This window comes from Chelonoidis abingdonii, chromosome 9 (genome assembly GCF_003597395.2).
Source record: "Chelonoidis abingdonii isolate Lonesome George chromosome 9, CheloAbing_2.0, whole genome shotgun sequence".
Taxonomy (NCBI): domain Eukaryota; kingdom Metazoa; phylum Chordata; order Testudines; family Testudinidae; genus Chelonoidis; species Chelonoidis abingdonii.
In genome coordinates, this window is record NC_133777.1 from 60998441 (window position 1) to 61025503 (window position 27063).

A 27063-nucleotide genomic window follows, 5' to 3' on the forward strand; every position below is an offset into this window, starting at 1 on the left:
GCGTACGCATGGCAGCAGCTGGCTGTGTACTAAACACATGGTATTCTTGGTTGGACATCCTGGAATCTGTTTCTTTTCTGCTGAGTAGCGTGTATCCCGGGATTTTTCTCGCTGTTAATTGTGGGATATATAGCAGAAGCCAGGTGTGTTCAAATTTTTTAAAATCCCATATTTTCATTGTCTCTGCTCTATTTTTCCTGTCTGGGTAGATTAGTGCTATTTTTTACTAGTGCCAGCATGGACTCGACAGTGCTCCATGTTGCTACTCTTGCAACTGCAAATATGTAGAAGCTGCTTGGGCTGTATTTCACCTTTCAAAGCAGATTAATTTGGCTTTGACTCTGTCCACCACACTGTCAAGCAGATGATGTGGTGATGGCAGCAGCTCCTCCACCAGCGGTTTCAGTGTGGGAGGAAGTGAGATGAGGACAAGGGAAAAAAGAGGAACAATTGATAGTAGAAGAGTGGATCTTGGAGCAGCTTCACACTGCAGTGGTATTTTGAGGTTTGGGAAACCATAATAGATTAGTGGGAAAACATCATTCTGCAGATCTGGGGTGACCAACAGTGGTGAGAGATTCCCGGGTGGGGAAGGCAACTTTTTTTGTGGGCTGAACTAACCCAGGAGAACTCAGCTGGTGATCCATACCTGTGGAGAAGTGGGTTGCCATTGCCATCTGGAAGCTGACCACACCTGAATGTTAACATTCCATAGCCAACCAATTCATCTTCCATGGGAGTTATGGGTCGTTAGGTGGCTAATAAAGCCAATCCTTGAACCACGGGTTCTGTTACAATGAGGGCAGATATTTTCAGGCTCAGTGGGAGGCTGTTGACCATGACTGGAAGCCAGTCTCTCCTCCTTCCTGCACCTCTTGTCCTCTTCAGCTTGTTGGCGAGCAAGTTCAGAATGCAGGGGACCATGACGTAGTACTTCACTACATTTTAAGCGCTTCTGGGCAAGTATCTCCCAAGTGTCAGTGTCAATATACTTTTTTAGGCTGTCCTTCAGCAAGTCCTTATAATGCTTCCATTGTCCACCCACATTACGCCCTTCTTTCAGCTGAGAGAACAGGACCTGTTTTGGGAGGCAATGTTATGGCATCTGGACAACGTGACCAGTCCAGTGGAATTGCTGACGGATGATCATTGCCTCAATACTGTTGGTCTTTGCCTCTTCCAGAACACTAATGTTGGTGCACCAGTCTTTCCATTTGATCTTCAGAATCTTATGAAGGCAGCGTTGATGGTGCCACTCGAGGACTTTCAAGTAGTGTCTATAGGTTGTCCAAGTTTTGGACACATATTATAATGTTGGGAGAATAACAACTTGATAAACAAGAAGCTTGGTGTCTGTTCGAATGTCGTGATCTTCAAAAACCCTGTGCTGTAAACGAGAAAAAGCTACACTGGCACAAGCTCAGGCAGTGTTGAATTTCTGCATCAATATCTGCCTTGGATAAAAGATGACTTCCAAGGTAGAGGAAATGATTGACATTCTCCAGTGCCACTCCATTGATTTTAATAAATGGGGCATGTAATACTTCATTTGGAGAGGGCTGATAGAACACTTTAGTCTTCTTGATATTAAAAGTGAAACCAAGACATGGGTAAGCATTGACAAACACATTCAAGATAGTTTGAAGATCTTTCTCAGAGTGGGCAAAGATTGCGTTGTCAACAGCATACTGAAGTTCCACAATAGATGTTGTGAAGATCTTACGCTTGATTTTCAGGCTGCTAAGCTTGAACAGCTTTCCATCCATTCAGTAAGTGATTTCAACTAAACTGTAAACTTCCCAGTAGTTAGGTAAAGAATGACGGCAATAAAAACCGCAAAAATGGTTGGAGCGATGATACAGCCCTGTTTGACTGCTGTTTGTACTTTGAAAGGTTCACTCTGGGAGCCATTGATGTATTTATCAGGACATCAGAATTGCTTCATGATAATATGAAAGCAACTGTTCTGAGCAGCAATCTTGGAAAGTACAATCCAGAGGGCATAGCGATTCACTGAATCAGAGGCTTTAGTTAGATCAATAAAAGCCACGTACAGTGGTTAGTTTTGCTCCCGACACTTTTTTCTTGCAACTACTGTGCTGTGAAGATCATATCCAAGGTTAGACAGTGTGGTAGGAAACCACTGTGTGACTGGTAAAATTTCTTCTGACGGGGCAGAAGGTGGGTTGCAAGGAACCGCGCCAGAACTTTGCCTCCAATGGCTAGGAGGGAGATATCATGATCATTTTCACAGTCCACTTTATCCCCTTTTTTGTAAGGAGTAACAATCAGGGCATCCCTCATTTCACTGGGTATTTCCTCCCTTATCCAGATTTTAAGGATAAGCAGGTAAAGCTGCCGAATTAGTTCTGGTCCACCGTCTTTAAAGATTTCAGCGGGGATCCCATCTAGACTTGCTGCTTTGTTGTTGTTCTTCTGCTTGGTGACATTGTGTACGTCATACAAATTGGGAGGGTCTCTGAGCTCATCCTTAAATGGTCGTTGAGGGATTTGCCCAAGGATTTCATCTGCAACCACAGAATTATGGTTAAGGAGATCTTCAAAATGTTCTTTCCAGTGAGAATTGATGGCTTAGTTGTCCTTCAGAAGTGTGGTTCTGTCCCTAGAGCGAAGAGGATTCATATCATGGCAAACTGGCCCATAAATAGCCTTGGTGGCACTAAGGAAACCAAATGTATTGTGGATATCCACGAGATGTTGGAGTTCTTGCGCTTTCCCAGTCCACCATTTGTTCTTGAGTTCTCTGGTTTTATTGGACTTCCGCCCTCGCCTTGGCATGGGCTTCTCTCTTTATATGACAATTTATGTCGTTCTACCAAGCACAAAATGCCATTCTCTTCTCATTGATGAGTTGCTCAGTTTCTGCATCATTCTCATCAAACCAGTCCTGATGTTTTCTGGTGTGGTAGCCTATGGTTTCCTCACAGGCACTAATGATTACTGTTTTTAACTGATGCCAGTGTTCCTCAATTTCTTCTGGAAACTTGGTGGGAGCTTTTCCTCTAATACTGATTGGAAGTGGTCACGCTTAATAGGGTTCTTCAAATCTTGAACCTTCAACTTGTGCCTGACCTGCTTCTTTTGCAGCCTCCATTTGGGAGCGATCTTAATTTTCATTGTGGATTGAATAAGGCGATGATCAGTTCAACAGTCATCAGCACTTGTCATTGCTCTTGTGAGAAGTATGTCACTATGATTTTGGGCATGAACTATGACCAAGTCGAGGAGATGCTAGTGCTTTGACCGTGGATGTCTCCAAGATGTTTTCAACTTTTACTTTTGTCAGAAAAGACTGTTCGTAATAGTAAGTTCATGTTCAGCACACTTGGTCAGGAGCAGAATTTCATTTGAATTGCTTTTGCCAATTCCTTCTTTCTCAATTGTTCCTTTCCACAGGTCTGAGTCTCATCCAACACGTGCATTGAAATCTCCCAGAAGGATGATCTTGTCTTCTGTAGGAGTCCTCGATAAAATGGTTTCCAACTGAGAATAAAAATCTTCCTTTACATTCTCATCTGCATCCAGTGTTGATGCACAGGCGCTCACAATAGTTGCCTGTTGAATTTTGGTGAGCCTCAATTGGTGTGTCATAAACCACTCATTGATGCCAGCCGATATCTCAGAGAGGTACCTTACGAGCTTGTTCTTTATAGCAAAGCCTTCTCCATGCAATCAGGATTCACCTATAGATTTTCCCTTCCAGAAGTAAGTGTACCGTCCTTTCTCCTCCCTCAGCTGTCCTTCATCAGCTCTTCTAGTTTCAGACTAAGCAGCAAGATCGATTGTTAAACGGACTCAATTCACAAGCGATAATGGCTGTTCGTCGCTCTGGTCGGTCACTGTTTGAGTTGTCCATCAGGGTATGCACATTCCAAATTTGAAAAGTTTCTTACATTTTCGACTGCTGATGTGGTGATCCTGTTGGATGCGGCTATCCAGCTAGGTAAAACAGAGACAAGACTATTTTTAGGGTATCTTTTCTAACCCCCTCCCCATATGGGGTGAGCTGAGTGGATCCTAAAAAGGACTTCTCAGTTGTGGGTGCAGCTGCTAAGATACTCGACCTGATCCTCTTCATGGATCACCACCTTGTAGTGGTAGAGAAGCTTGCATGTCTCAATGACCCTGAAAGCGATGCTCCCTGGAGTTATGTACTCCCTTAGGGCTACCCGTGGCAGAATAGTCAAGGGCAAGGTTCTCAACAAAGTGTGATCCAAGAAGTCCCTAATGGCAGCGCACATGGAGGATAACTGCACAATGGAGGTGAAACTATTGTGTAATGTTACAACGGCTGTGAAGGTGGATGAAGGCTGCAGCAGATAAAGGATCGCCAGTCGTCATGGTGTCCATGCCATTGGTTTCAAGTCCTCTATCTGTCAAGGATAGTGTGGTGACTGTTGTGCACCAGTCTCCACACTTTAAAAGAAGTCCCTCATAGGCATCTTCCAGTTTTTGGGAAAATAACATTTGCATAAGTCAAAAGTCCAGTGGCAAGTGGCGACAGGATCAGGACAGTGAAATCCAGAAGTTCCTAGTTACAGACCGACACACTGGCAGTGGGTATGTGATACAGTCGTCTTGCTTGAGGATTGATTATGGACATTGACAATGTGGAGATCCTAGGAGATCCAGCTTATCCTCTGCTTCTCTGGTTAAAGAAGCCATCCATAGGCTGTTTGGACAGAAAGAAGGAACAGTTTACCACCTCAGTAATTGCAGAATGACAGCCAAGAGTGCATTTGGCCATTTGAAAGGAAGATGGTTTTGTTTGTGGAATAGGTTGGGAGTTGCAGAAAAAAAAAGGTCTAAGATTATAACTGCACATTGCACAGTATTTGTGAGAGTAATGGAAAAAGCCTTACCAGCGGGTGGGAGGCTAAAGTGCAGAGACTTGCTCAGCAGTTTAAGCAGTCAACGAGATATTTAGTAGAAAATGGAAACAGCCAAGGCAATATTGTCAGGGTAGTCTATTGTTTTTATTTTATTTTATTCTGTGACCTGAAAATTGGCAGCTGTACATCCAGCTGTTAACATGTGAAGAAGGGTGTGATGTGAGTGGTTTAGTGTTTTTTATGGGCAGTGAAAGTGTGGCATTGTGGACAGTCCTTATTTTACCTTGTCTTTGCCTAGCTACTTTTGTAAAACTCTATGAATTATTTCAAACTTAAGGATTTTCAGTGTAAAACATATTGGTGACTCCTTATGAATGAATTTTTAAAGGCTTTTGTTATTTAATAATCAGTATGGAACAAAAATAAACCTTTAACTACAGCAGTTCTTTTTAAACAATACATTAAACAGCAATCTATTATCTAAAAACTACAAAGAATTCTTTAAAACAATAGTGAAACAAAAAGATTGAAGTACAACAGTGCAATGCAGGGCAGAACACAAAGCAGGGAGTGGTTTAAAGTCACAGGCAAGTATATGCCTATCCTCTGGTACTTCTTTTTCGTGGGCCTTCTAAACATAAGAATGGCCATACTGGATCAAACCAATGGTCCATCTAGCCCAGTATCCTGTTTTCAGACAGTAACCAATGCCAGATGCTTCAAAGGAAATGAACAGAACAGGGCGATTATCAAATGATTCTTTCCCCATCGTCCATTCCCAGCTTCTGGCAGTTAGAAGCTTAGGATACAACATCCCCTAGCAATGAGTTCCACGGGTTGACTGTGTATGGTGTGAAGTAGTACTTCCTGTATTTCTGGAGTTGAGTGGCGAGGCTTGAAGTTACCAGGGGCATTAGAAGGCTCACAAGAGGTAGACTCTCAGATGCAACTGTTTTCACTGCCCTGAGTTTGGAGTTTGTGAAGGGAATGGCCTCTGGGAGCAATTGCTGCAGGGATACAGCAGGGAGGAGTTAGTGTTGTTCGCAGTAGCCTGTGTTGTCCTGGAGTTGCGTAACATGCTGGGTTCTGCTTTGCATTTTGCATTGCCTGCTGCCCTAACAGCAACATGCGCTGCGCCAGAGCATTCTGGCTTTGTGTTGCCTCTGCATCTCTCTGTCCTTTTCAATCTTGTCTTTTGACGTAGCAACGCTGTCCCTGGCAATTACCATGCTGTCTCTGGCCACTCCCATAATCTCTCTGGAGAGCACTTCGCTATTTTTGTTTTTCTTTGGAGCTGTGCTGTTTGGTCTGTAAACATTTCATCCTGAGTTTTCCACTTTCTCCCATTCAGGTTAGACAGCCACTGAGATGTTGATTAAGGCCCTGTCCTTGAGATCTAGCCACTGCAGGGCCTGCGATTCTGAGAGTAGGACAAACCCACAGTGGGTTATTGTTCATATTCCAGAGAGACTGTGATAGCATTTTTTCATATGCATTTCTGACTTTCCTTCCCTGAGATTCTTTACGGTCTTGGGGAAATCTCAGAGATGGTAAAACTGTTCATTCTTTTTCTTGTTTTGTTCAGCATTCTGGTTGTGGCCCCTCACAGTCATCTGCTTAGCTATGTCCACAAAAAGATCTTTATTCCAGTGGCTGACCACAAGAACTTCCTGTCTCCCCAGATGGTGATGAGATCCAGGGTCTCAGCATGGCTCCACGCAGCTGCACAAATCATGTTGTAGGCAGGGCTGGCTCCAGCTTTTTTGCCACCCCAAGAGGCAAAAAAAATAAAAAGCCGCAATCGGTGGCACTTCGGCGGCTGCTCTACCGTGCCACTTCATTCTTCGGCGGCAATTCGGCGGCCGAGAGGGACTGAGGAACCCGCTACCGAAGACCCAGATGTGCCGCCCCCTTGCATGGGCTGCCCCAGGCACCAGCTTGCTGTGCTGATGCCTGGAACCGGCCCAGGTTGTAGAGCTTCTTGAATAATAGTGCACCAAATCAAATCCAGTGACCAAAATCTGTCCCCCTGCCAGTTTTTAAACAGGGGTGGAGACATCCAGTCACCTTCACACTAAGGAAGGGCACAGAGTTAAACAAACAGGTCAGTGATGGTTATCTGCAAAACAATGAGAGAGCCATTAGAGGCCTGACAAAGTAATGCACAGCAGCATTATGTGCACGTGAAGAATAAACCGAACTGACTCAATTTGGAGCAAATTTACTTCACTTTGAAAGAGGATTCTAGATCTAGCAATAAATGCGGAGTTAGTTCACTGTAATGAATGGGGGTTGTGTGTTCTTAGGTTTTTTCAAACCAGAGTAGTGACTAGTAATCCAGTCACCAGTAATCCACTTAGATCCGATCTGATAGCCTTCTTGTACCTGACCCCAAAGCGCATTCATTTTAATGAGACGCTTTCTATTGATTTTAGTGGATTTTTTTAATAAGGCCTCTAGGTAATCCAAATATATTAGCCAAGGACTGGCTAGTATTTTTCTGGATGTATATGGAAAGCATGAATGTATTTTGCGTTAGGTAAATTTCCTTTCTTTAAAATGGACCAAAATTTAATTATTTTGGTTTTTCAGTATTCTAAATTGATATCTGAATTATTAATTTTTAAGAATTCTTCATCTATTGGCACTGATCAGTTCTGAGTTTTACCATATCTCTGTAGAAACCCTAAACATTTTAGCATAATTTAATGAGAAAATGGAATGTTATAAAATAATTGTTAATAAATTTGGCAGTGACTGCAGGGATTGAACAAATATATATCTCTTAAGAAACCCAATAGAGAGCTAGATTAGGTAATTTTTCCCCCCTGTAAATTCCTAGCTACAGCTGTGCATATGGAGTAACGTTGACATTTATCTTTGAAAAGAGTTCTGTTTCATGTTTAGTTCATATCTTCTAAATATAGTTAAATATATAGAAAGGGATAAAGGCAGCAGGGTCAGTAATAAGTGAAGTAAATGTGTTTAAACGAGATACTACTTTTGCACTCTCATCAGGAATATTTTGAACTGGCAAAATTTCTGATAAACAGTGCATGTTTATGAACCGAAGTGTTATAACTCTCTTTTCTTGTGTTATTAATTTAATCATCACTCTGTAGAAGTTTTATTCAACCTTGGTATCCCATAAACTCTCTCTTCCATTCTGTTGGATGGCTAATGCAGCATGATTCAGTAGTTTTCTGATTACTTGGAATTTTTTTAAAGAAGTGATAAATGTATATACACTGTTTATAAAGTTTGATGCACTTTTTTAAGTAGATTAGATCTTTCTAAAAATGAAGCACTTGTAACAGTTTTCATTTTAGTCTTTTGGGTGCTTAGAAACTTAGATTGTATTTTAACAACAAAGAAAACAGGATCTCGTTGGTAAATGGGAATAAAGAAACATCAATTGCAACCATACATCCACTTTTCTGAAAATCATTCCTTAACCCTTCTCTTATAGCAGCAGTTATAAATTCACAGTTTATTGTAACTAAATTCCACCTTTAAATTGTTTTGTTCTCATCAATCTACTTTCTATACCCACATCACATTCCCCACTTCTTTGGAAGGAATTGAAGAATGATTTTACCCTGTTTTTGAGGGTTGGGGTGGAAGTAACTCCAATAGACCTTACTTTCTAAAAGAGTGGTTCTCAAACTAGGGCTGCTGCTTGTTCAGGGAAAGCCCCTCGTGGGCTGGGACAGTTTGTTTACGTGCCGTGGCCGCGGTTCGTCGCTCCAGGCCAGTGGGAGGTGCAAGAAGCGGTGTGGGCAAGGGACATACTGGCCGCTGCTTCCCGCAGCCCCCATTGGCCTGGAGCAGCGAACCGCGGCCACTGGGAGCTCCAGTCGGCCAAACCTGCGGATGCGGCAGGTAAACAAACCGGCCTGGCCTGCCAGGGGCTTTTCCTGAACAAGTGGCAGCCCTAATTTGAGAACGACTATTCTAAAAGATTCCAAGTTTGTTTCCTTGGAGCATGCTGGACTTCAAACACTGGGGATTCATATAAGCAGTCGTCTCAGGGAACCATAATTGCTATGACAAGTAATGGTTTTAATTAGATTTCATTATAGTTGCTTGGTGTCTTAAGCACTTAGCATTACCTTTAATCTTTAATTGTTTGTCTATTTTTAGCAAATATTCTTGGGATATATTATGTAATTGCACTTTGTTTTTTCATCACATTTAGAGCATTTTAGATGGATAAAAGGGGTGTGTAGCCATGAGGGCCAAAAACACTGCCCATGGTCTTGATATAGAAAGTCCATATACTCAGTATTTACTTAACTTTACAAGAATATAGTTTTAAATATTGAAATACAAAACTATACCTTTTTCTTCAAAACAGACCTGCTCTTTTTATTCCAGTTTATTCCAATTCTGTAAATAGTAAAGTATTGTAGAAGTATTATAACTGTGATCTGTGCTTTTCTAACCTAGATAAATTTAATTGTTGTTTTTAGAAAAAAATTACAATAACGATATATGTTGCATGCTAACATGATTTACTTTCACTTGCAGCTACTTTTGAAAATGTCTGAAAATTCCAGTGACAGTGATTCATCTGGTGGCTGGACTGTCATCAATCATGAGGTACTTAATCTCAGTTAATATTAACAAACATGGTTAACTTAAGTCACATTTGTTTTCCAGTTTACATTATTCTGTATAGTCCATTGCACCTTTTCCCTTCTATAGTTAGTGAATTTCCCATTTGTGTGGCTATTTCACACAGATATAGAGGAGAAAGAAACTTTTTTAAAATAGGAAAATATGATTGCAAAGCTATAGAATTTGGCAGATACACTTGGGGGTTGCTGAGTAGCAGCCGTGTTAGTTTGTATCCGCAAAAAGAACAGAAGTATTTGTGGCACCTTAGAGACTAACAAATTTGTTTCAGCATAAGCTTTCTTGGGCTCTTTCGGATGCATTCGAAGAAGTGAGCTGTAGCCCAAGAAAGCTTATGCTGAAATGAATTTGTTAGTCTCTAAGGTGCCACAAGTACTTCTGTTCTACTTGGGGATTGGTATATCCTCTGATACAGCTTTTAACTTTTAAAACAATGACAGCAACAAAAAAAACAACTAAACAAAAAGCTGATTAGATTTCAAGTTGATGTCCCTTTAAGAAATTCATAGCGTTTTGGTCCCATTTTCTCATTGGTGCATTTCCCCAAAAAACATTGACATTGTATGTCATCTGTACTTTTGTTTACCATTGCCAGCATATTTCTACTCCTCTCCCTAAACCTAATGTGGGAAGTGGACAATGCAGTGGTTCATCCAAGCTCTATATTACTACCACCAAGCAATTTGAACCTTGCCTCATCAACAATGGCTTTTGATCACACCTCCAGCCTTGGGTTCCTTTCTTCTTTCTGTGCAAAACCATGGCAAGAGGCCAAAAATCCAGTGGACAACAAGGCAGTGGTAAAGGGCCTTTGAGTCAACCAGTATCTTTTATGTTCCTATTTACAAGGGTTTAGTAAGATACGCCTCTTTATGGAGACATGCTAATTAGTCCTCTGTATTTTGGCATTCCGGATATACTGGGTAAGAGTTGATTCAGCTACACTGGAGGTTTATCAACAGTCAGACTGCTCGTGTAGACAGGGTTCTGGTACCTACTGCTGTTTTTAACCATTGTATTGTCTAACCCTCTTCGGAACATATCTAGATGACATGATGAAAAAACATTAGCAGCCTCTGACACTCTTTCTGCACCAACATGTCCTGTATTGCTACTATTAGAAGAGCTGAATCAGTGGTAGCATAACCCATTAGTCAGTGTGTGTTATGCATCACCATCTGTGCCCAGTCCACAGAGCATGTGAGTCATCTGTTACAGCCCCCAGGTACAACTGTTGTCATCACAATAGCAATGGTGGGAAATTTGAGGGGGAAAAAGGCTGTTATAGGTAAATCTTATGTGTTCTGATGTGAAGTTTAAAGAAGCAATAACTTCATGGGACAAACAAAGTTCATGTCAAAAAAGCAGACCCATGGTTCTGGTTCTCAGTGGTAATTCCTTGGCTACTTCTGTCTTCATCTGCAGGGTTTGTAAAATCTACTTGCCCACAGTGAATAAGAATATTTCACAAGTTAGTAGCATCAACTTCTGCAGAATTTAAGCTTTCCTTTAATCAGATCCCTAGCTTGTATGGTTGCTATGATAACTTTCCAAAGATGAATTGACCGTAAATGAATGCAATGAGTTGTTCCAAATTCTGCAAAGAAAGAGCTCCAATGTTGTCATTGTTCAGTGATGTTCAGAAATTAAACTGTATTTTCTCTGTGGTTTAAAATTACCATATATACTCGTTCATAAGCCGATTTTTTTAGTAAAAAAGGGAAGCACCAGAGAAGAGGGTCAGCTTATGAATGGGTATAGAGAGGGAGAGATGGGACACAGCCCCTTCCCACAACAGAGGGAGCAAGGAGAGGCAGCACAGCCAGCAGAGCCAGAAGGGAAGAGACGGGGCCAGAGTCTCTCCGCTTCTGGCCACGCTGCTCTCCCTCCAGCCTCTGAAGCAGCTGCAGCTCTGGGGCTGGCAGGCTGCAGCCGTGCAGCTTGGCCCCACTCCCCAGAGCAGGCTGTGGCCGTGCCGCCTGGCCCCCGGAGCACGCTGTGGCCGTGTTGCCTGACCCCCAGCTTCTCCCCCCACAAAATTTCCCCACCAGTTGCTGTCCCAGCCCGTCTGGGTAAGCAGCTGGCGTGCTGGGACACTTTTTGTTTACTTAGGTTTACCTCTGTGCCTGTGGATGCTCAAGGTAAACAAACTATCTCAGCCCGCCAGCAGCTTATCCTGATGGCCCGGGAGCCAAAGTTTTCTGACCCCTGAATTATAGGGTTGGCTTATGAACAGGTCATAAAATTTTTCCATTTTTACTTATCCATCTTGTGGGGGTTGGCTTCTAAACTAACCGGCTAATGAGCGAATATATATTAGTTTGTTATATTCCTCTATACACCACCTAGCAAAAACAAGGCTCTCCTGTGCAGTGGTTAAAAGCTGGTGGGCTAATATTTCATTAGTGTCAGGAAAAACCCGGTGAATAGATTCATGCCTAAGAAGGAGCTTCAAGGTAGGTTCAAGCATACTAAGGACCTCTATAGCAGTGGTCCCTAGCCTTTTTGTGGCCAGTAGCAAATTCATGTTTTCTGAAGAGTGTGGCAGGCGCCAACAATTACTCACATACAGGACAAGCTCCAGGCAACAGTGGAGCAAGCATGTGCCTGGGGCAGCACATGCTACGGGGCAGCATTCCGTCCATTCTGCAGAGTTGGAGTGTTCTTTTGTTTTGTTTTTGTTTTTTGGGTTTTTTTTGGCACCAGTTCTGGGCAGTGCAGAGAGAAGCCAGAGAGAAGCTGGGAGGACAGAGAACACTGGTGCCCACAGCCTGTAGCCCCAGAGTACTCTGTCCCCAGCAGGCGTGGGGCCTCGGCTTCTCTCACCTGCTTGGCACTAGGTGGGCCCCGCGCCTGCCGGGGACAGAACACCAGCGCCTGCAGCCCTGGAGTTCTCTGTCCCCGGCCAGCGCGGGACCGCAGCTTCTTGAAGCCAGAGAGAAGCCGTGGCTCCGTGCCTGCCAGGGACAGAGAACACTGGCACCCGCAGTCTGCAACCCAGGAATTCTCTGTCCCCAGCAGGAGCGGGGCCATGGCTTCTCTCCCCTGCTGGGTACTAGGCGGCTGCACATAAATGCCCCAGCGGGCGCCATGTTGGGGACCACTGCTCTATAGTATCCTCCCACCACACTTCAGTGATTTTGGCATAGAAAAACTTGTCCAGCCTCTTCCTCTAGAAAGTTTAAAAAAAAAATTATCAGACGTTGGAAGCAAGCTTTCAGAAAGTCCCCTGGTTGCATTATTTAACTGAGATGTCTCTTTAGATCCTTTTAATTTCTCTACTATGGCTAGCAGCACAGTACTGTTCCTAGAAATTAGACGACAAAGCAAAGCAGCTCCTGACAGCATCAAAATATCATGGAAGAAAACTTTGTGAGAGCTGATGGACAAGGCAGTATAAAAGGGAATTCAAGCCATTCTAAAGGTCAGACAATCCTTCAAATTCTGTGAGAAAGCAGAATAAGAGGACTAGTACAGTAGGATAAAATGGAATAGATGAAGAGGAAACGACCCAGGGAAGACTTATCTAGGAAAAACAGCCCCACCACAGAGCATTCCACATGACACTGGTATACCCAGTTGGAAGCAGATGGCTGAGTACAGTGGTGGACTCTCTTGTTTGCAGACAAATAGGTATTCATCAATTGAACTTTTGAGTATTGAACATAATCCAAAAAAAATTTGATAGAATGATCTAGAATACCTAAGTTCAGATTTCTTGTCCTCGGTACCAAAATGCACCACCAAAAATTAATAATTTTTAAAATTTAAAAATGAAGTCAGATATGGATGTGTCTACTATAGACCACCAAATCAAGAAGAGGTGGATGAGGTGTTTCTAGAAAAAACAACAGAAATATCCCCAAAACTGGTAGTAATGGGGAACTTCAACTGCTCAGACATCTGTTGGAAAAGTAATATGGCACAATACATCATTTCCAGTAAGTTCCTGGAACGTACTGGGAACAACTCTGTGTTCCAGAAAGTGGAGGTCAGGCTGTTTTAGACTTGATTCTAGCCAACCAGGATGAAGTGGTAGCGACTTTGATGGTGGAAGACAATTTGGGTGAAAGTGATCATGAAATATGATAGATTTAATGATTCCAAGGTAAGGAGGGAATGAGAGCAGCAGAATAAGGACAACGGACTTCAGAAAAGCAGACTTTTAACAAAGGTTCCATGGGAAGAAAATTTAAGGGAAAAAGGAGTGCTGGCCGTTTTTCAAGGAGATAATATTAAAGCACAACTGCAAACTGTAGGAAGAATAGTAAGATGTAAATATGTCTCCATCAGGAGCTCTTTTAATGACCTGAAAATCAAAAAGGAATCTTACAAAAAGTGGAAATATGGACAGATTGCTAACAAAGAGTACAAAAGACTAGTACGAGCATGTAGGAACAAAATCAGAAATGCTAAGGTCCAAAATGAGTTATGCCTAGCAAGGGACATAAAAGGCAATAAGAGGGAGGTTCTTTAAATACATTAGTAGCAAGAGAAAGATGAAGGAAAGTGTAGGTCCTCTACTTGTGGGGAAGGAGAGCTAAGAACTCTTGGCATCAAGAAAGCTGAGGTGTTCAGTGCCTGTTTTGCTTCAGTCTTCACTAAGGTGGTTTGTAGTGACTAGATACTGAACACAAGAAATATAAACAACTGGGAAGGACTGCAAGCCAAAATAGAGAAAGAACAGGTTAAAGAATATTTAGATAGGGAAGGGGCTCTATATCTGGTTGAACACAAGGATGCAGCATAAGCCTAAGCCCCTCACAGCAGGAAACAGAGCTTTTGTGCAAGGGTGACATGAATCATTCTTGCCCCAGGCAGAAGCAAAGTAGGATGGCAGCAAGTCCAGGTGTTTCCCTTGGCGAAGATATCTCCTTGGCTAGGGGTGAGTCCTAGCAGAGTATGGTGGTTGGTAACATGATGGAGCTCTTCCCTTCCCATTCCCAACTGTGTGGGGGAGAGGTAGGGACTTTCCCAGTAGCTGAAATCGCTTACTGTGGATTGGTCAGTAGGTTCTTTCCCAAGGGACTTGGGGATGGACCAAAGCTGTGGAGCTTGTGGAGCATACAGAGATCAGGGGTTGGATGGATTTGCTTTTTCCCCTGGATTTTCCAGGAGCTAGCAGCAGCCTGTAATGCAGGCTCTCTGTGCTGTCAGCAACCAGGCTGCCAGATTAGAGTGGGATTGTAGATTTCCTGAGTCCTGTGCCCATTCATAAGGGGATAGGTAAAGTAATGCCCTGTAATGGAATCTATATGGTGCCCTCCTGCACGGCATGCATGGATGTGGGATTCAGAGACAGATTGTAGGCACAGTGACTGTGGTCATTGAGAAAACTCCACATGTAACTGTGCGTAGGGGAGGTCATACATTGGAGCTAACTGTCCCAGTATTTCAGCAAGGGAAGCATAGCTGCTCAAGTCCTGGTGCACCTTCTCAGAGTCAATAGAGATAATATTTAAAGTGCAGTATACAGAAATAATCTGATTAGTTCATAAGGAAATCATCATGGAATATGGGTCAGAGAGAGGTAAGAGGGACATGGAGACTAATGGAGTAACTTTGATCTGGGGAAGTGGACGTGCCACCCAGCTGATATGTGCAGGTGTATGACAGATACTTGGAAAGAGGCTCAGACTTGTCAATATAGAGCAAATTAGTCTGTTGGGCTCTGTTACAGGGCTAGCTGCACTCCTGTCCCCTTTCTGGTCTTTCTGAGTGCACCCCCTCAGGTGTCAGGGCCTTTATCTATCTTGGGATGGAATTTTACAGTTCTCCCATTTTTTGACCAGGATCTGGGCTTCAGTAACCTGTTATTTTAGAGAAAAAGGATTTTAAAACAACAAACAGTTACATGCCTGTCTTTTACTTAAAGACTTACCATCCCCCGATGGTAACCTAGGCAGTCCTAACTTCTTCAGAAACCCTCAGCAGGATCCTATATGTCTGTCTGTTCTCTGAAAAACAACTGCCTCTCTTTAGAGTGTCACTTTAAATCCTGCCATAGGGTTTTGTTCTTCTGTGCTTGGGAGGTCTTGTTTGCTGCTAGTCAAACCAGTTTTATAGGCTCAGTAGGAGATCAAGCCAGAGAATGACACTTAATTGTCAGTTGATAGGTGGCTAACAGTAGAGTTTCTGTGGGAGTTTGGGGGGAGGATTTCCTCCCTTCCCTTTCTTTTTTTCTAGGAATAGGATCTAGGAAGTGAAGACAACAGTGGCTACTGTGGCAGCACTAGAAGTGACCTGAGGAGGAGAAGAGACAAAGAACATGGTTGGATGCAGAACCTGTGGGATATACTTCATTGTTGACGGAGCATCTGATGGAAGCTACTTATGTTTGAAATGTTAATTAGTAGAGCTCATGGCAGAGAAGATCCAAGTATTAGATATGCAGCTGGAGACAATGATGGAATTCATATGGAGATTTGAAGATATAATGCAGGAGAGGAGAAAGGAGATAGCACAGATAGCTCAAGATTTGCAGGCATGTGCCAAACAAAAGAACTTGGAGAGTGGACAGCTGGAAGAACAGGGTGATCCATGGAAGAATGCCACCATGAGGACAAAGCAGAGGGAGACACCAGCTAGTGGTGGTGAAATAAGTTGGATAACAGGTTTGCTACACTGGGGAATGAGGAGAAACAGGTGGAAAATGAGGTTGTCAGGAAAAAAAGAAGGGAAGCTAGTCCCTGCAGAAGAGAGGAAGAGATGGTAGAGTTAGCCAGGGACAAGACCCGAAGGAAGAAGTAAGGCTAATGTAGAGGGGACTGCAAGAAAGAACATAAGACAGATTCATACCAGTACCAGGAAGAGACATGTCTATGTGACTGGGGATGCCATACTCAGAAGAATTGGCAGGCCTGTCACCAGACCAAATCCAGAGAACACAGGAGTTGATTCCTTCCAAGAGGACTAAATACTGTATCAGAAAGTGCTTAGTGTTGGGCTCATTTCTTTATATTATCTGTTCACTTAAGTCACAGGACTACTTAGAGGTCTGTTATATTTTTTTTCCTAAATGTTCATTCAGGTTTTAATAAATTATTTGAGTGGCATATTTCTGTGAAACCTTTGACACTAAAACTAGTGATTTATTTTTTTTAGTCAACAGAAAAAAACCCCACGAAACAGTTGCTAAACTACAAAAACCAGGAGACTTAGTTTTAAAAAGATTTCAAAATTGGTAATAACTTTATTACAGCAGTGTACAGATTTATTCTTTATTCAAAAAGTATTTAATGTGAATGTTCTTTGAGATCTGTAATGTTCTTAAAGCTTGTGATTAACATAAGCACTCTTTAAAAACAAAAACAAACCTGTTTGCTTAACTCCTGGAGGAGGGAGTAGAGGGGGAATGATCTTGAAGTATTACTGTTGCTGTAATCTCACACCTGTTGCTGCAAAAATAGTCAACTCTCTGTTTACAAAATGGGAGTTGGTCTTGATCCAGGATGAGTTAGCCTTTTCACTTAGACTCTGTTTTTCTAACAATCTTACATGAATTTCCTCAGTATTTTTTGTTTGTTTGTTTTTTGAGGAATGTTACGTTATGAAGATTCACTATCCAGACAGTTTGATTAATCAAGCAAGACTGCCAACCATATTGAGAGTTCTATCCCAGACAGTTGCCTGGCTTTTTACATCTTCAGTCTCCATTTAGCTGTAAAGTAGTCAGATACTTGCAGCCAAAGCATCTGTGTTTTCCTGGATTAAAGAGAGAAATCCAGTTTAGACAGGTTTTAAAAGCTATTCTGCAGTCCAGTATTGTTGACCTCTTGTGTATTACACGTTACGTCACATTGGTCAGGGATGGATTAATGCAGGGCTTTAGGGACTGCAGCCCAGGGCCTTGGGCTAAGGGGGGCCCTGCAAAAATAAATCCATAATGATATACAATTCAGTGGTCACCAACCTGTCGATCACGATTGACTGGACAATCCTGGAGCCTCTGGAAGTTGATCGCCATCTCCTGGTCTCTAAAAGTGCGGTGGCACAGCACCTCCCGACCTCCCAGTCTGAGCCTGCACCTCGCACCCCCTCCTGCACCCCAACTCCCTGCCCCAGTTCAGAATCCCCTCCTGCACCCAAATTTCCTCCCAGAGCCTGCATCCCTCTCCTTCTCCTGCACCCTAACACTCTACCCCAGCCTGGATCCCCCTCCTGCACCCAAACTCCCTCCCACAAAGAAATTAATATTAAAGCTGTTCCAAGGTAATAAGTAGGCTATTTTGAATTAACTGAACTATATTTTACATGTTTTAAAACTGAAATGTAACCACAGAATGGCTTTATGTTAATTAAAAGGCAAGTTTAGTATAGCATTAATAGCCTCGATGCCATAATTGTGATCATTTTGTTTTAAATTAAGAAAAAGACTTGTATACAGGGGCTCCACAAAATCTAATAGCCGTGGGCCAGGAGATTTAATCCGGCCCTGACCTTGGTGTCTGTGTGGAAAGTCACTCAAATTTGCCAAGGAAAAAAATCAGTTTGCACAAGTACAGTAGAGACTTGTTAGAAGCTGGCCGCTAAATTCTCTGAAGATTTCAATGAGCATCAAGAATGCTTCATCCCCCTATAGCTCCTACATACCAGTTGGATTGTGTTTAGGGCATTCCTTGGGCTGGGCTGGATTTTCCCTTTCTCCTCCAAGCTGTCAGGGGTTCCAGACACTGAAACAGAGAGCAGGGGAACTCTCTCTCCTGTGCTTTCAGTGTTACTTCTGGTGGGGCTCAGGCAGCATGGAAGACAAGGAGGAAGCAGCCTGATTTGAATATAAAAGGAGGATGGAAGAAAAGGAGTAGATGCAAGGAGACAAGGCAAGAGCAGGGGGAGCAGAAGATGGTGGTAGTAACAATGATAGGGCAAAGGGGAAGGAGCAGTGTGTGTGTGTCGTTAGGCAGGAGTTATGGATGGGCAGAGGCTACAGGATGGGCAGGAACCAGAGGGAAGGAGGAGGAGGAGCTGGGGATAGGGGCAGAAAGGGGGACAGGGAAAGGAATGAGAGGATGGGGATAGGATGGGGCAAAAAGGTCTGTAACACATTGGGAAATACTCCTCTAAAGAACCTGGAATCTAACCCAGGTCCTGAGTCTCAACATTCATAGCTATTTGCTGACAGCAAAGGAAACACAATGGCAGAGTATCTCCATCCTCCTCTAGTGGCAAGTCCACATAGTCTGCAGCCTTCTATTGCTACCTGTTGTTCTGTTAATTCAAGTGATAGAAGGCTATACTGTGAATTTAAAGATCTCAGTCCTGCTGGTGGACCACATAGAGGTCAGTATGGTTCCAGATGATGGACTTTTTTTCAATTTGTGTTTTAAAAAATATAGGAAATTAAATTAAAAAAAAACGTACGTTAAAACAGTGTTAAAGTTGCAAGTGATGCACTCAAAATTTAGGACATGCTAGTATTATGGTTGCCTGTACATTCTTAATTTAACCCCATGTGCATATAGATTATGATGCAGTCTTTAACTACATATTCATATAATATTTTTTCCACAGGACTCAAGACAAGTTTCTCCTCTTGCCCCATATTTCTGTACTCAGGTGCACCAGTATCTTCTTGCTTGCTCTCTGGGCATGAACAGCTGGAGCACTGAGAGCGCAGGAGAGCGAGCCTCCCCATTTTCTGCTCCTGTAACTGGCTCTGTAGGCCAGGGCCGGATTTAGCAAGTGCGGGGCCTGATTCTAATAGTTTTAATGGGGCCCTGGCAGGGTTGACTCACCCGGAGGTGCTCCGGGTCTTTGGCAGCACTTCGGCGGCGAGTCCTTCACTCACTCCAAGTCTTCTGCGACACTGGAACTAGTGAAGGAAATGCCATCAAAGACCCAGAGTGCCGCCGGGTGAGTAAAAATTAAAAAGGTGCACGGGGCCCTCTTAGGCGCAGGGCCCGATTCTGTAGCAGTAGGGAGCAATTGCAGGAAAAGTTGTGCTTCCCTCCTGCAGCCAGGGTTGGAGCATGCCCATTGGAGACAGAATCTTCTTGGGATAACTTAGCTGCCAAACTAACAAGTCTCTACTGAGCATGTGCAATCTGTGAATTTTTAGACGCTTATAATTTGGCCAAATTTTGGTGGATTTTCACAGAAACGGCAAAAGATACATCCCTACACCACAGTGACTCCCTGCCAAATTTCAAATCCCTGCTCCAAAGCATGGAGATGCAAGAGCTTCTCAGTGAAACAGTTGCAAGAATTTTTGAATGTGAGAGAAAATAATTTAAATTTGTTCTTAGGAATGGCCAAACACTTTTTTTTCTTTTTTTTTTTTCCCCCCAATTTCAGTAAAAAATGATGTGCGGGGTGGGGGTGGGTGGGGGTGGGGATAAAGCCTCTTCCCCGAAAAAAGGAAAAAAACAAAACACATCCTGAGGCAGATGGTCAACATGGAGAAAAAGTCCAAATGGTTAAAATTTGTCAGTGGTTTCTATAAACAGCTGTAAAATAGGGTCTTATAATGGGAATGTGGGACATATTTAACTATAGGTGGCAGTAATAACTGTCCATCCATCCATCCACATGAAAGAATTTGGTCATGTTCTGTTTATCTTGGGTTATGCATACCCATTCCTTGGACGCTGCTTTCCCTATTTCTCTATTTTTCTTTTACAAGTAGGTATGTTCTCTGCTGGAGAAGAATAAAAGTATGTGGGTGCAAGAGACAATTTTCAACCTGATTGGCAGTGTCTGATTGACAGGGGTGGCATCAAGATACCCATTAGTTTGCATTGATGAATCTCACAGGGAATATTTCCAGATAAGAAACTGATCATTCTTTTAGGGTAAAAATATTATTTTAAACATTTGATGTACACTCGGAAATGTTCACTATGAAACATATATCAGAGCTTGTATGATACAGTACTAATAAGTTATACTTTTGAAACCCTGTTGAATTATTAGTGTCTTCTGGTTTTTGAAAATTAAGTTGCTTTCATTATATTCCTTTGTCGGTGTGTTACTATGTTTAGCTTGACTTAATGTAGGGCTTTTGAAGTTTAAGCATATCCCACCCCTCAGCCTCGTTTTTTTGGGAGAAAAAGGGATCCAGAATAAGATAACTACTTTAATAAAGACCATGGATTTAATCTTTCTAAATTCTACCTTTTTTAGCAAAATAAAACATTTGGATACTTTAACTGACTGCAAACAACTAAAGAGTACAGCTACCAAGTTTGAACAGCTAGGTGACAAGCCTGATTGTCAATTTATTGAGGTTTATAAGTATCAGTATCCATCCATGAAAGCTCATGCTCCGATACGTCTGTTAGTCTATAAGGTGCCACAGGACTCTTTGCTGCTTTTATAAGTATCATGGTTTCACTTTCTACAGTTCTTTTCCTTTGCTTTTCTAATTCATAATCATTTTAAATCTCATCCTTTATCATCTTTTCCTTTCTGTAATTAGTACCTTATCTAATGTTTTTACATTTCTTTTTCTTCCACCTTCTGTACTGTAACACTTTGTTTTAGGGCTGTCGATTAATCACAGTTAACTCACGTGATTAACTACAAAAAAATGAATCACGATTAAAAAATTGAATCATGTTAATTGCAGTTTTGATTGCCCTATTTAACAATAGAATACCAATTGAAATTTATTAAATATTTTTGATGTTTTCGGTCTTTTCATATATATTGTAATCTGTGTTGTAATTGAAATCAAAGTGTATATTATTTTTGATTAGATATTTGCACTGTAAAAATGATCAACAAAAAATAATTTTTTTCAATTCACCTCATACGAGTACTGTAGTGCAATCTTCGTCGTGAAAGTGCAACTTACAAATGTAGATTTTGTTGTTGTTACATAACTGCAGTCAAAAACAAACCAATGTAAAACTTCAGAGCCTGCAAGTCCACTCAGTCCTACTTCTTGTTCAGCCAATCTCTAAGACAAACAAGTTTGTTTACATTTGCAGGAGATAATGCTGCCCTCTTCTTATTTACAATGTCACCAGAAAGGAGCGCGGCATTTGCTGGCGCTTTTGTAGCGCAATAGCATGGTATTTAATGTGCCCAATTCGTATGCGCTTCATTTGCTTTGCCACCGATTCCGAGGACATGCATTCATGCGATAACACCCTTCAAAAATAAGGTCTATATAGAAATTTGACCTAACTCCTTGCTAAGAATTGTATTGCCGTCTGCTCTTTTTACCTTGCATTCTGCATATACTTTCATGTTATAGCAGTCCTTGGATGATGACCCCGCACTGTTGTCATTTAGCAACACTTTCACTCAGATTTGACAAAACGCAAAGAAGTGTACCAAGTGTGAGTTTCTAAAGATAGCTAACAGCACTTGACCCGTGTTTATATACTGAATGCTGTCCAAAAATCTGAGAAGGATGAGGTGTGGAACATGGCTTTCAGAAGTCTTAAAAGTGCAACGCTCCGATGCGGAAACTACAAACGCTAACCATCAAAAAAAGAAATCAACCTTCTTCTGGTGGCATCTCAGATAATGAAAAGATATGTGTTGGTCTGCCTTGCTTTTAGATTGTTATCGAGCAGAACCCGTCATCAGCATGGACACATGTCCTTGGAATGGTGGTTAAGCAAGAAAGGGACATTAATGATCTTTAGTTATTGCCACAAATATCTTGCAAATGCTGGCATAACAGTGCATTGCCGAACACATGTCTCACTTTCAGTTGAAATTTAAACAAAGAGTGGGCAGCATATCTCCTGCAAATGTAAACAATGACTGATTGTCTGAGATTGGCTACAAAGTAGGACTAGTGACTGCAGGTCTTAAATTTTACCTTTTTTTTAAATGCAGGTTAACTTTTTTTTGACATGATTCTACATTGGTAAGTTCAAACTTTCATGATAAGAAATTGCATTAAAGTACTGTATTATTGGTGATTGAAAATACGTGCAAATACTTGTAATCAAAAATAAATATAAAGTGAGCACTGTACACTTTGTATTCTGTGTTGTAATTGAAATCAATATATTTGAAAATGTAGAGAACACCCAAAAATATTTAAATAAATGGTATTCTATTATTATTTAGCAGTGCGATTAATTGCAATTAATTTTTTTAAGTGCAATTAATCACAAGTAATTTTTGTAATCGCTTGACTGCCCTACTTTGTTTAGTTTTAGAGATTACCAGTTTTCAATTTGGTCTATTACTTCTGTTCATTATTGTTGTTTGTTATTTTTCTCTGTAACCCTTTTCAAGTACTTTGGAATAAAAAGGCTGTTATTTCAGTAAATATAATGTAAAGCTTTCTATTCCTCAGGGGTCTGATATAGAGACTGTGACCTCTGAAAATGGAGGAACAAATAGTAATCTTGAGTCTGTGTCAGAAGAATATGCTGCTTTGGTGGAGGAAGAAGAGCAACCATTTGATATGAGAGGTAAGATATTAAAAGCAGAGCTATTCTACAAAATATGCAAAACTTCTGTTGTAGCGATTAGTTTTGTCCAAGATATTCTATATGTACACCTTAATAAAGACAGTGTATAGGCCTGTGTCACATTACTTCTTTATCAGTGTTGTGGACAACTTTCAGTAATTAGAATTACAAATATATTCCTTCTTAAAGTGCATATGGGAATGAAATAATTAGTATTACTGAAGCATTAATTATAATTAGTATTACTGAAGCATTACTTCAGGCATGTTAACGAAGAGTACCTATTTGTATAGTTGAAAAATAGCTATATAATTACTGATGCAGAAACCATGATTTAATTAAAATTCCTTAATGATGTCATATTCAAAATCAGGATAATTTAGAAGCAAATGTGAATTATATCTATAATAAGAATCCAGTAATGTCACTTTGAAGCCTAAAATATCTGTGGAGTCAGTGTGAAGTGTTGGGAGCAGCTACAGGGATAGTTGAGAGCTACCCCTTGTTGTCAGCTGTTGGGAATGGCCCACATCCACCCTAATTGAATGGGCCTCGTTAGCACTGACCCCCCACTTGGTAAAGCAACTCCCATCTTTTCATGTACTCTGTATATACCTGCTTACTGTATTTTCCACTCCATGCATCTGATGAAGTGGGTTATATTCCATAAAAGCTTATGCCTAAATAAATGTGTTAGTTTCTAAGACGCCACAGGGACTCCACGTTTTTTTTTTTGTTTGTTTAGGCTGAATCATCACTGGGTTTTTTGATGATTCAGGCTGAATCATCACTGGGTTTTGTGGACTAGTACCATCCAATTTTTAAGTTCTGAGCCAATTTGACTTTATAAATTACATCGGTTCAGTGTCTTCTGTGGCTGTACACCCTGAAACAAAAATCAGCATAACCGCCCACACAATAACACAACCGTCACACACAATAATCGCAAATGCACAGAGACCCTAACTGCAGCACATACCCCTCATTGATGCCTACACAATTCAGCACAAATCTCTAAGCGCAGCCCATGCAAAACACAGTCCCCAAGCACAACCCCCCACATGCACAAATCCACACAACCACCGCTTATTCTTCATTTGCACAAAACAACACAAAATTCCCCAATACAACCCTCCAGACACAAATCAGCACAACCACACGGTCAGCACACACAATAATATGAAACACAAACTACCCGTCACTGTAGCATACATCCCTTATTTGCCACCCACACAGTTCAACACAGATCTCCCAGCATCCCCCGATGCAACTCAATACAACCACGCACACTACAGCACAGTTATCACACACAGTAACCCCTACAAAACCCCCAGATGCAACACAATCACCTGCACAGTAATACAATCAGTATACACAAATATTTCAGTAAAACACAACCAGCACACACAATAATCCCAAACACATTTAGTCCCTCAATGCAGTAAACACCTTCATTAGTCACTCAAAGTCAACACAAATCAAGACAGAATCTGCCAGCACAACACACACAGTTGCCCACCCTTATCGTATTTACTATAAATCTGAGCAGTCTCACTGTGGGTCATCCCTAGCTGTTAAATAAACTTCAACTAATTGGTAGTATGGAGGTGCCTCAGTGGCTCTGTGTTAAAATTGCATTCAGATTTGTGTTTAAAGCAGAATGAAAATTCTTCCATTTTATACTTTAATTATTGAATTTTGTATCAACATTTAACACTTTCTCTCTTCCTAGAGCAATTGAGTTTTCCATAATATTTTTTATTGAAGATTTATTAAGTTTGCCAGAGGTAACAGTTGGAAATAGCCCTTTTTGAAACTTTTTCCTGAGTCTCACATTTTTTCGGACTGACTCTTTGTTTTATACTCAAACCACCACAATCCCTTGAAACTTCAAATTTCTCTGTCCTACACAGTCTACCATCTTGGGGATAAGACAGTTTTCAAATCATACTTTAAAATGTATAGTTATTATCATAACTTAATTGAGCTCTGCAGAGACAAAGAATGGAGCTGTTAAATTCCATTAGATGCTATTTCTCTGCAGTTGAGCCTGTCTCCCTGAATCCACAGATCAACCCTTATGTACACCTCCCCAAGCCCTGAGCTTGAGGAGCTAGGCTGGACAGCAGTGATATGGCACGGGGTTCTGTGAGCTGTGAGGGGCATCAGAAGAGAGTGGGGTATTGAGGGGATGCTACCCATGGCAGCAACAACATGGGAGGGCTCTTGAAGGTGATGGTTCAGTTCAGATATATAATGGCCGCCTTCTCCTTCAAAGCTTTCCAACACAACCCCATTTCCCCTATATGCCCTCTGCATAGTCCCCCATATTTTCATCTCCTGAGGATCTCAAAAAGGACAGGAAAGAAGTTGTGCTCTGACAAACAATAGGGAGTTTGTCAAATTGGAGCTCTCCCTCTTTGCTTATCCATGTCCCATTTTGTTTCCCACCCTTTGTGGCTCTGCTACCTGGTACACTAAGAGAGCACAGTATTTCTGTATTGAGGCAACAGTGCTTCAAAGACACCTAATGGCATTGTTGCAAGGGAGCTGAGAGGGTGTGTGTGCCCATGTGAGGGCCTATAAGCATGGAGTGGAGCTATAGGGATTGAATGAGGTTTATGGGAACTATGTGAGTAGCATGGGAGGAGTAGGGCTGTGCAGGGACTTCAGTTAGGGAATCCACTGTCTCTGTGGCAAGGCGTGGAGTTTGAAGTGCCAACCAATTCTTAAAACACAGAATTTGCAAAGTTGGACTTTGTGCATGCTCAAATATATGCTAATGAGGAAGCATAGCATTCTGAGGCCTTTACCATGAAATCTTTTCTAGCAGCCAATACATGGTGTGTCATCCAGAAATTAAGACCAGTTAAACTATCAGTAGAAATCTCTTTGAGTGATATTTAATAAGTTGCTAAATACTTTTCACAAACTGATGGTGGGCTCATTTTGTTGTTATTGTAGTGCCTAGATGGCCCAATCAAGACTGGGTCCAATTGTGATAGAATACAGTCCCTGTCACAAGAAGCTTACCATATAAGTAGATGATGCCTTGTCAGACATATGATGGGAAGGGAAACAGAGGCACAGAAAGGTGAAGTGACTTACTTAGGGTCATGCAGCAGACCAGTGGCAGAACTGGCAATAGAACACTGAGTCCCAGTTCAGTGCTTTGTCAACTGGACCTCTCTGCCTCTCAGTGGAAGCTATTTACAAGGTAATGGGGCACATCTTCCAAAATGTGCATGCACATTTTAAAATGCCCAATTTTAAATACCCTATCCTAATTCATATGTATGTTTGGGTTTCCACATGTATAAAGCATGTGCAAACCTCAGCTTGTATGCATGTATTTGCACACCTAGATTGGGTACATGAATTTGGGCTTGCACATTTTTTAAAGTTGGCTTCATAATATAAATCGGAAAAAACTATATTTACCCTATTTAATCTTTTTATAAATAGGTTGAATAGGATAAATATTTTTAACAATTTGTATTATGAAGCTAAGACCATTCTTGGTAAGTTTTATTAAATGGTTTTAACAGTGAGATGATTCACACAGTCAGTGCAAAACCCCAGATGGTAAAATATAATAGAATTTTGATTTAATGTCTAGGAATCCATTATCCAAAGCGGGGTCAGGTCCCTCAATATCTTGAAAAGTCCTTGGATTATCCAGATTTATCTATGTTCCATCATGATGTCTGGATAACTGAGGACATACTGTTGAATCTAATCTAAGTGTATGTTTAGGGTGTAGGTTGCTTCTAGTATGATCAATGCAATGAGTGTCTGAATAAAAGCATCCTCACATCATCATACCCTAGTGATTAAAGTATTTGGATTCTGATGTTTCTTAGAGGGATGTTAAACAATGAAGTTTAATACATTTGAAGAATGTTTATTCAGGAATGATTTGGCTTTAGAAATTGTTTGATATTACTGAAGAAAAGTGGAGTCCATGTTTTTAATCCCACATTAATTGAAGATTTCTTTGTACTACAGCTGAATGCAGCAAAGATGATGTGGTGTCAATGGTAGAAACTTCTCATGCTGCCTTGGAGGAAACCCAAGCAGTTCCTGAGGTATATTATATATTGTATAGCTCAAAGACCTAAATGAACCCCACCTTATAATGCCAAGCAGTATTTTTAAGACACAAAAATAAAGATGTTATTATTCCTCTTTTG

At 41.4% G+C, this 27063-nt stretch overlaps 1 protein-coding gene across 8 annotated transcripts in view; it reads left to right on the forward strand.

Annotated features, from left to right (window-relative positions):
- The window catches only part of CCPG1 (cell cycle progression 1), a 67215-nt gene that overhangs the window by 15823 nt on the left and 24329 nt on the right, over window positions 1-27063 (forward strand). For 5 of the 8 annotated variants that reach the window (XM_075069616.1, XM_075069614.1, XM_075069615.1 and 2 more), the window contains exons 2-5: window positions 6536-6957; window positions 9384-9455; window positions 22753-22870; window positions 26879-26958. In XM_075069616.1, coding sequence (XP_074925717.1) covers window positions 9396-9455; window positions 22753-22870; window positions 26879-26958 — 258 coding nt within the window. In that variant the 5' untranslated portion in view covers window positions 6536-6957; window positions 9384-9395. Of the gene's footprint in view, window positions 1-6535; window positions 6958-9383; window positions 9456-20112; window positions 20282-22752; window positions 22871-26878; window positions 26959-27063 lie in introns of those variants that run through there. The other 3 variants (XM_075069619.1, XM_032796668.2, XM_032796656.2) reach the window with 3 other exon arrangements.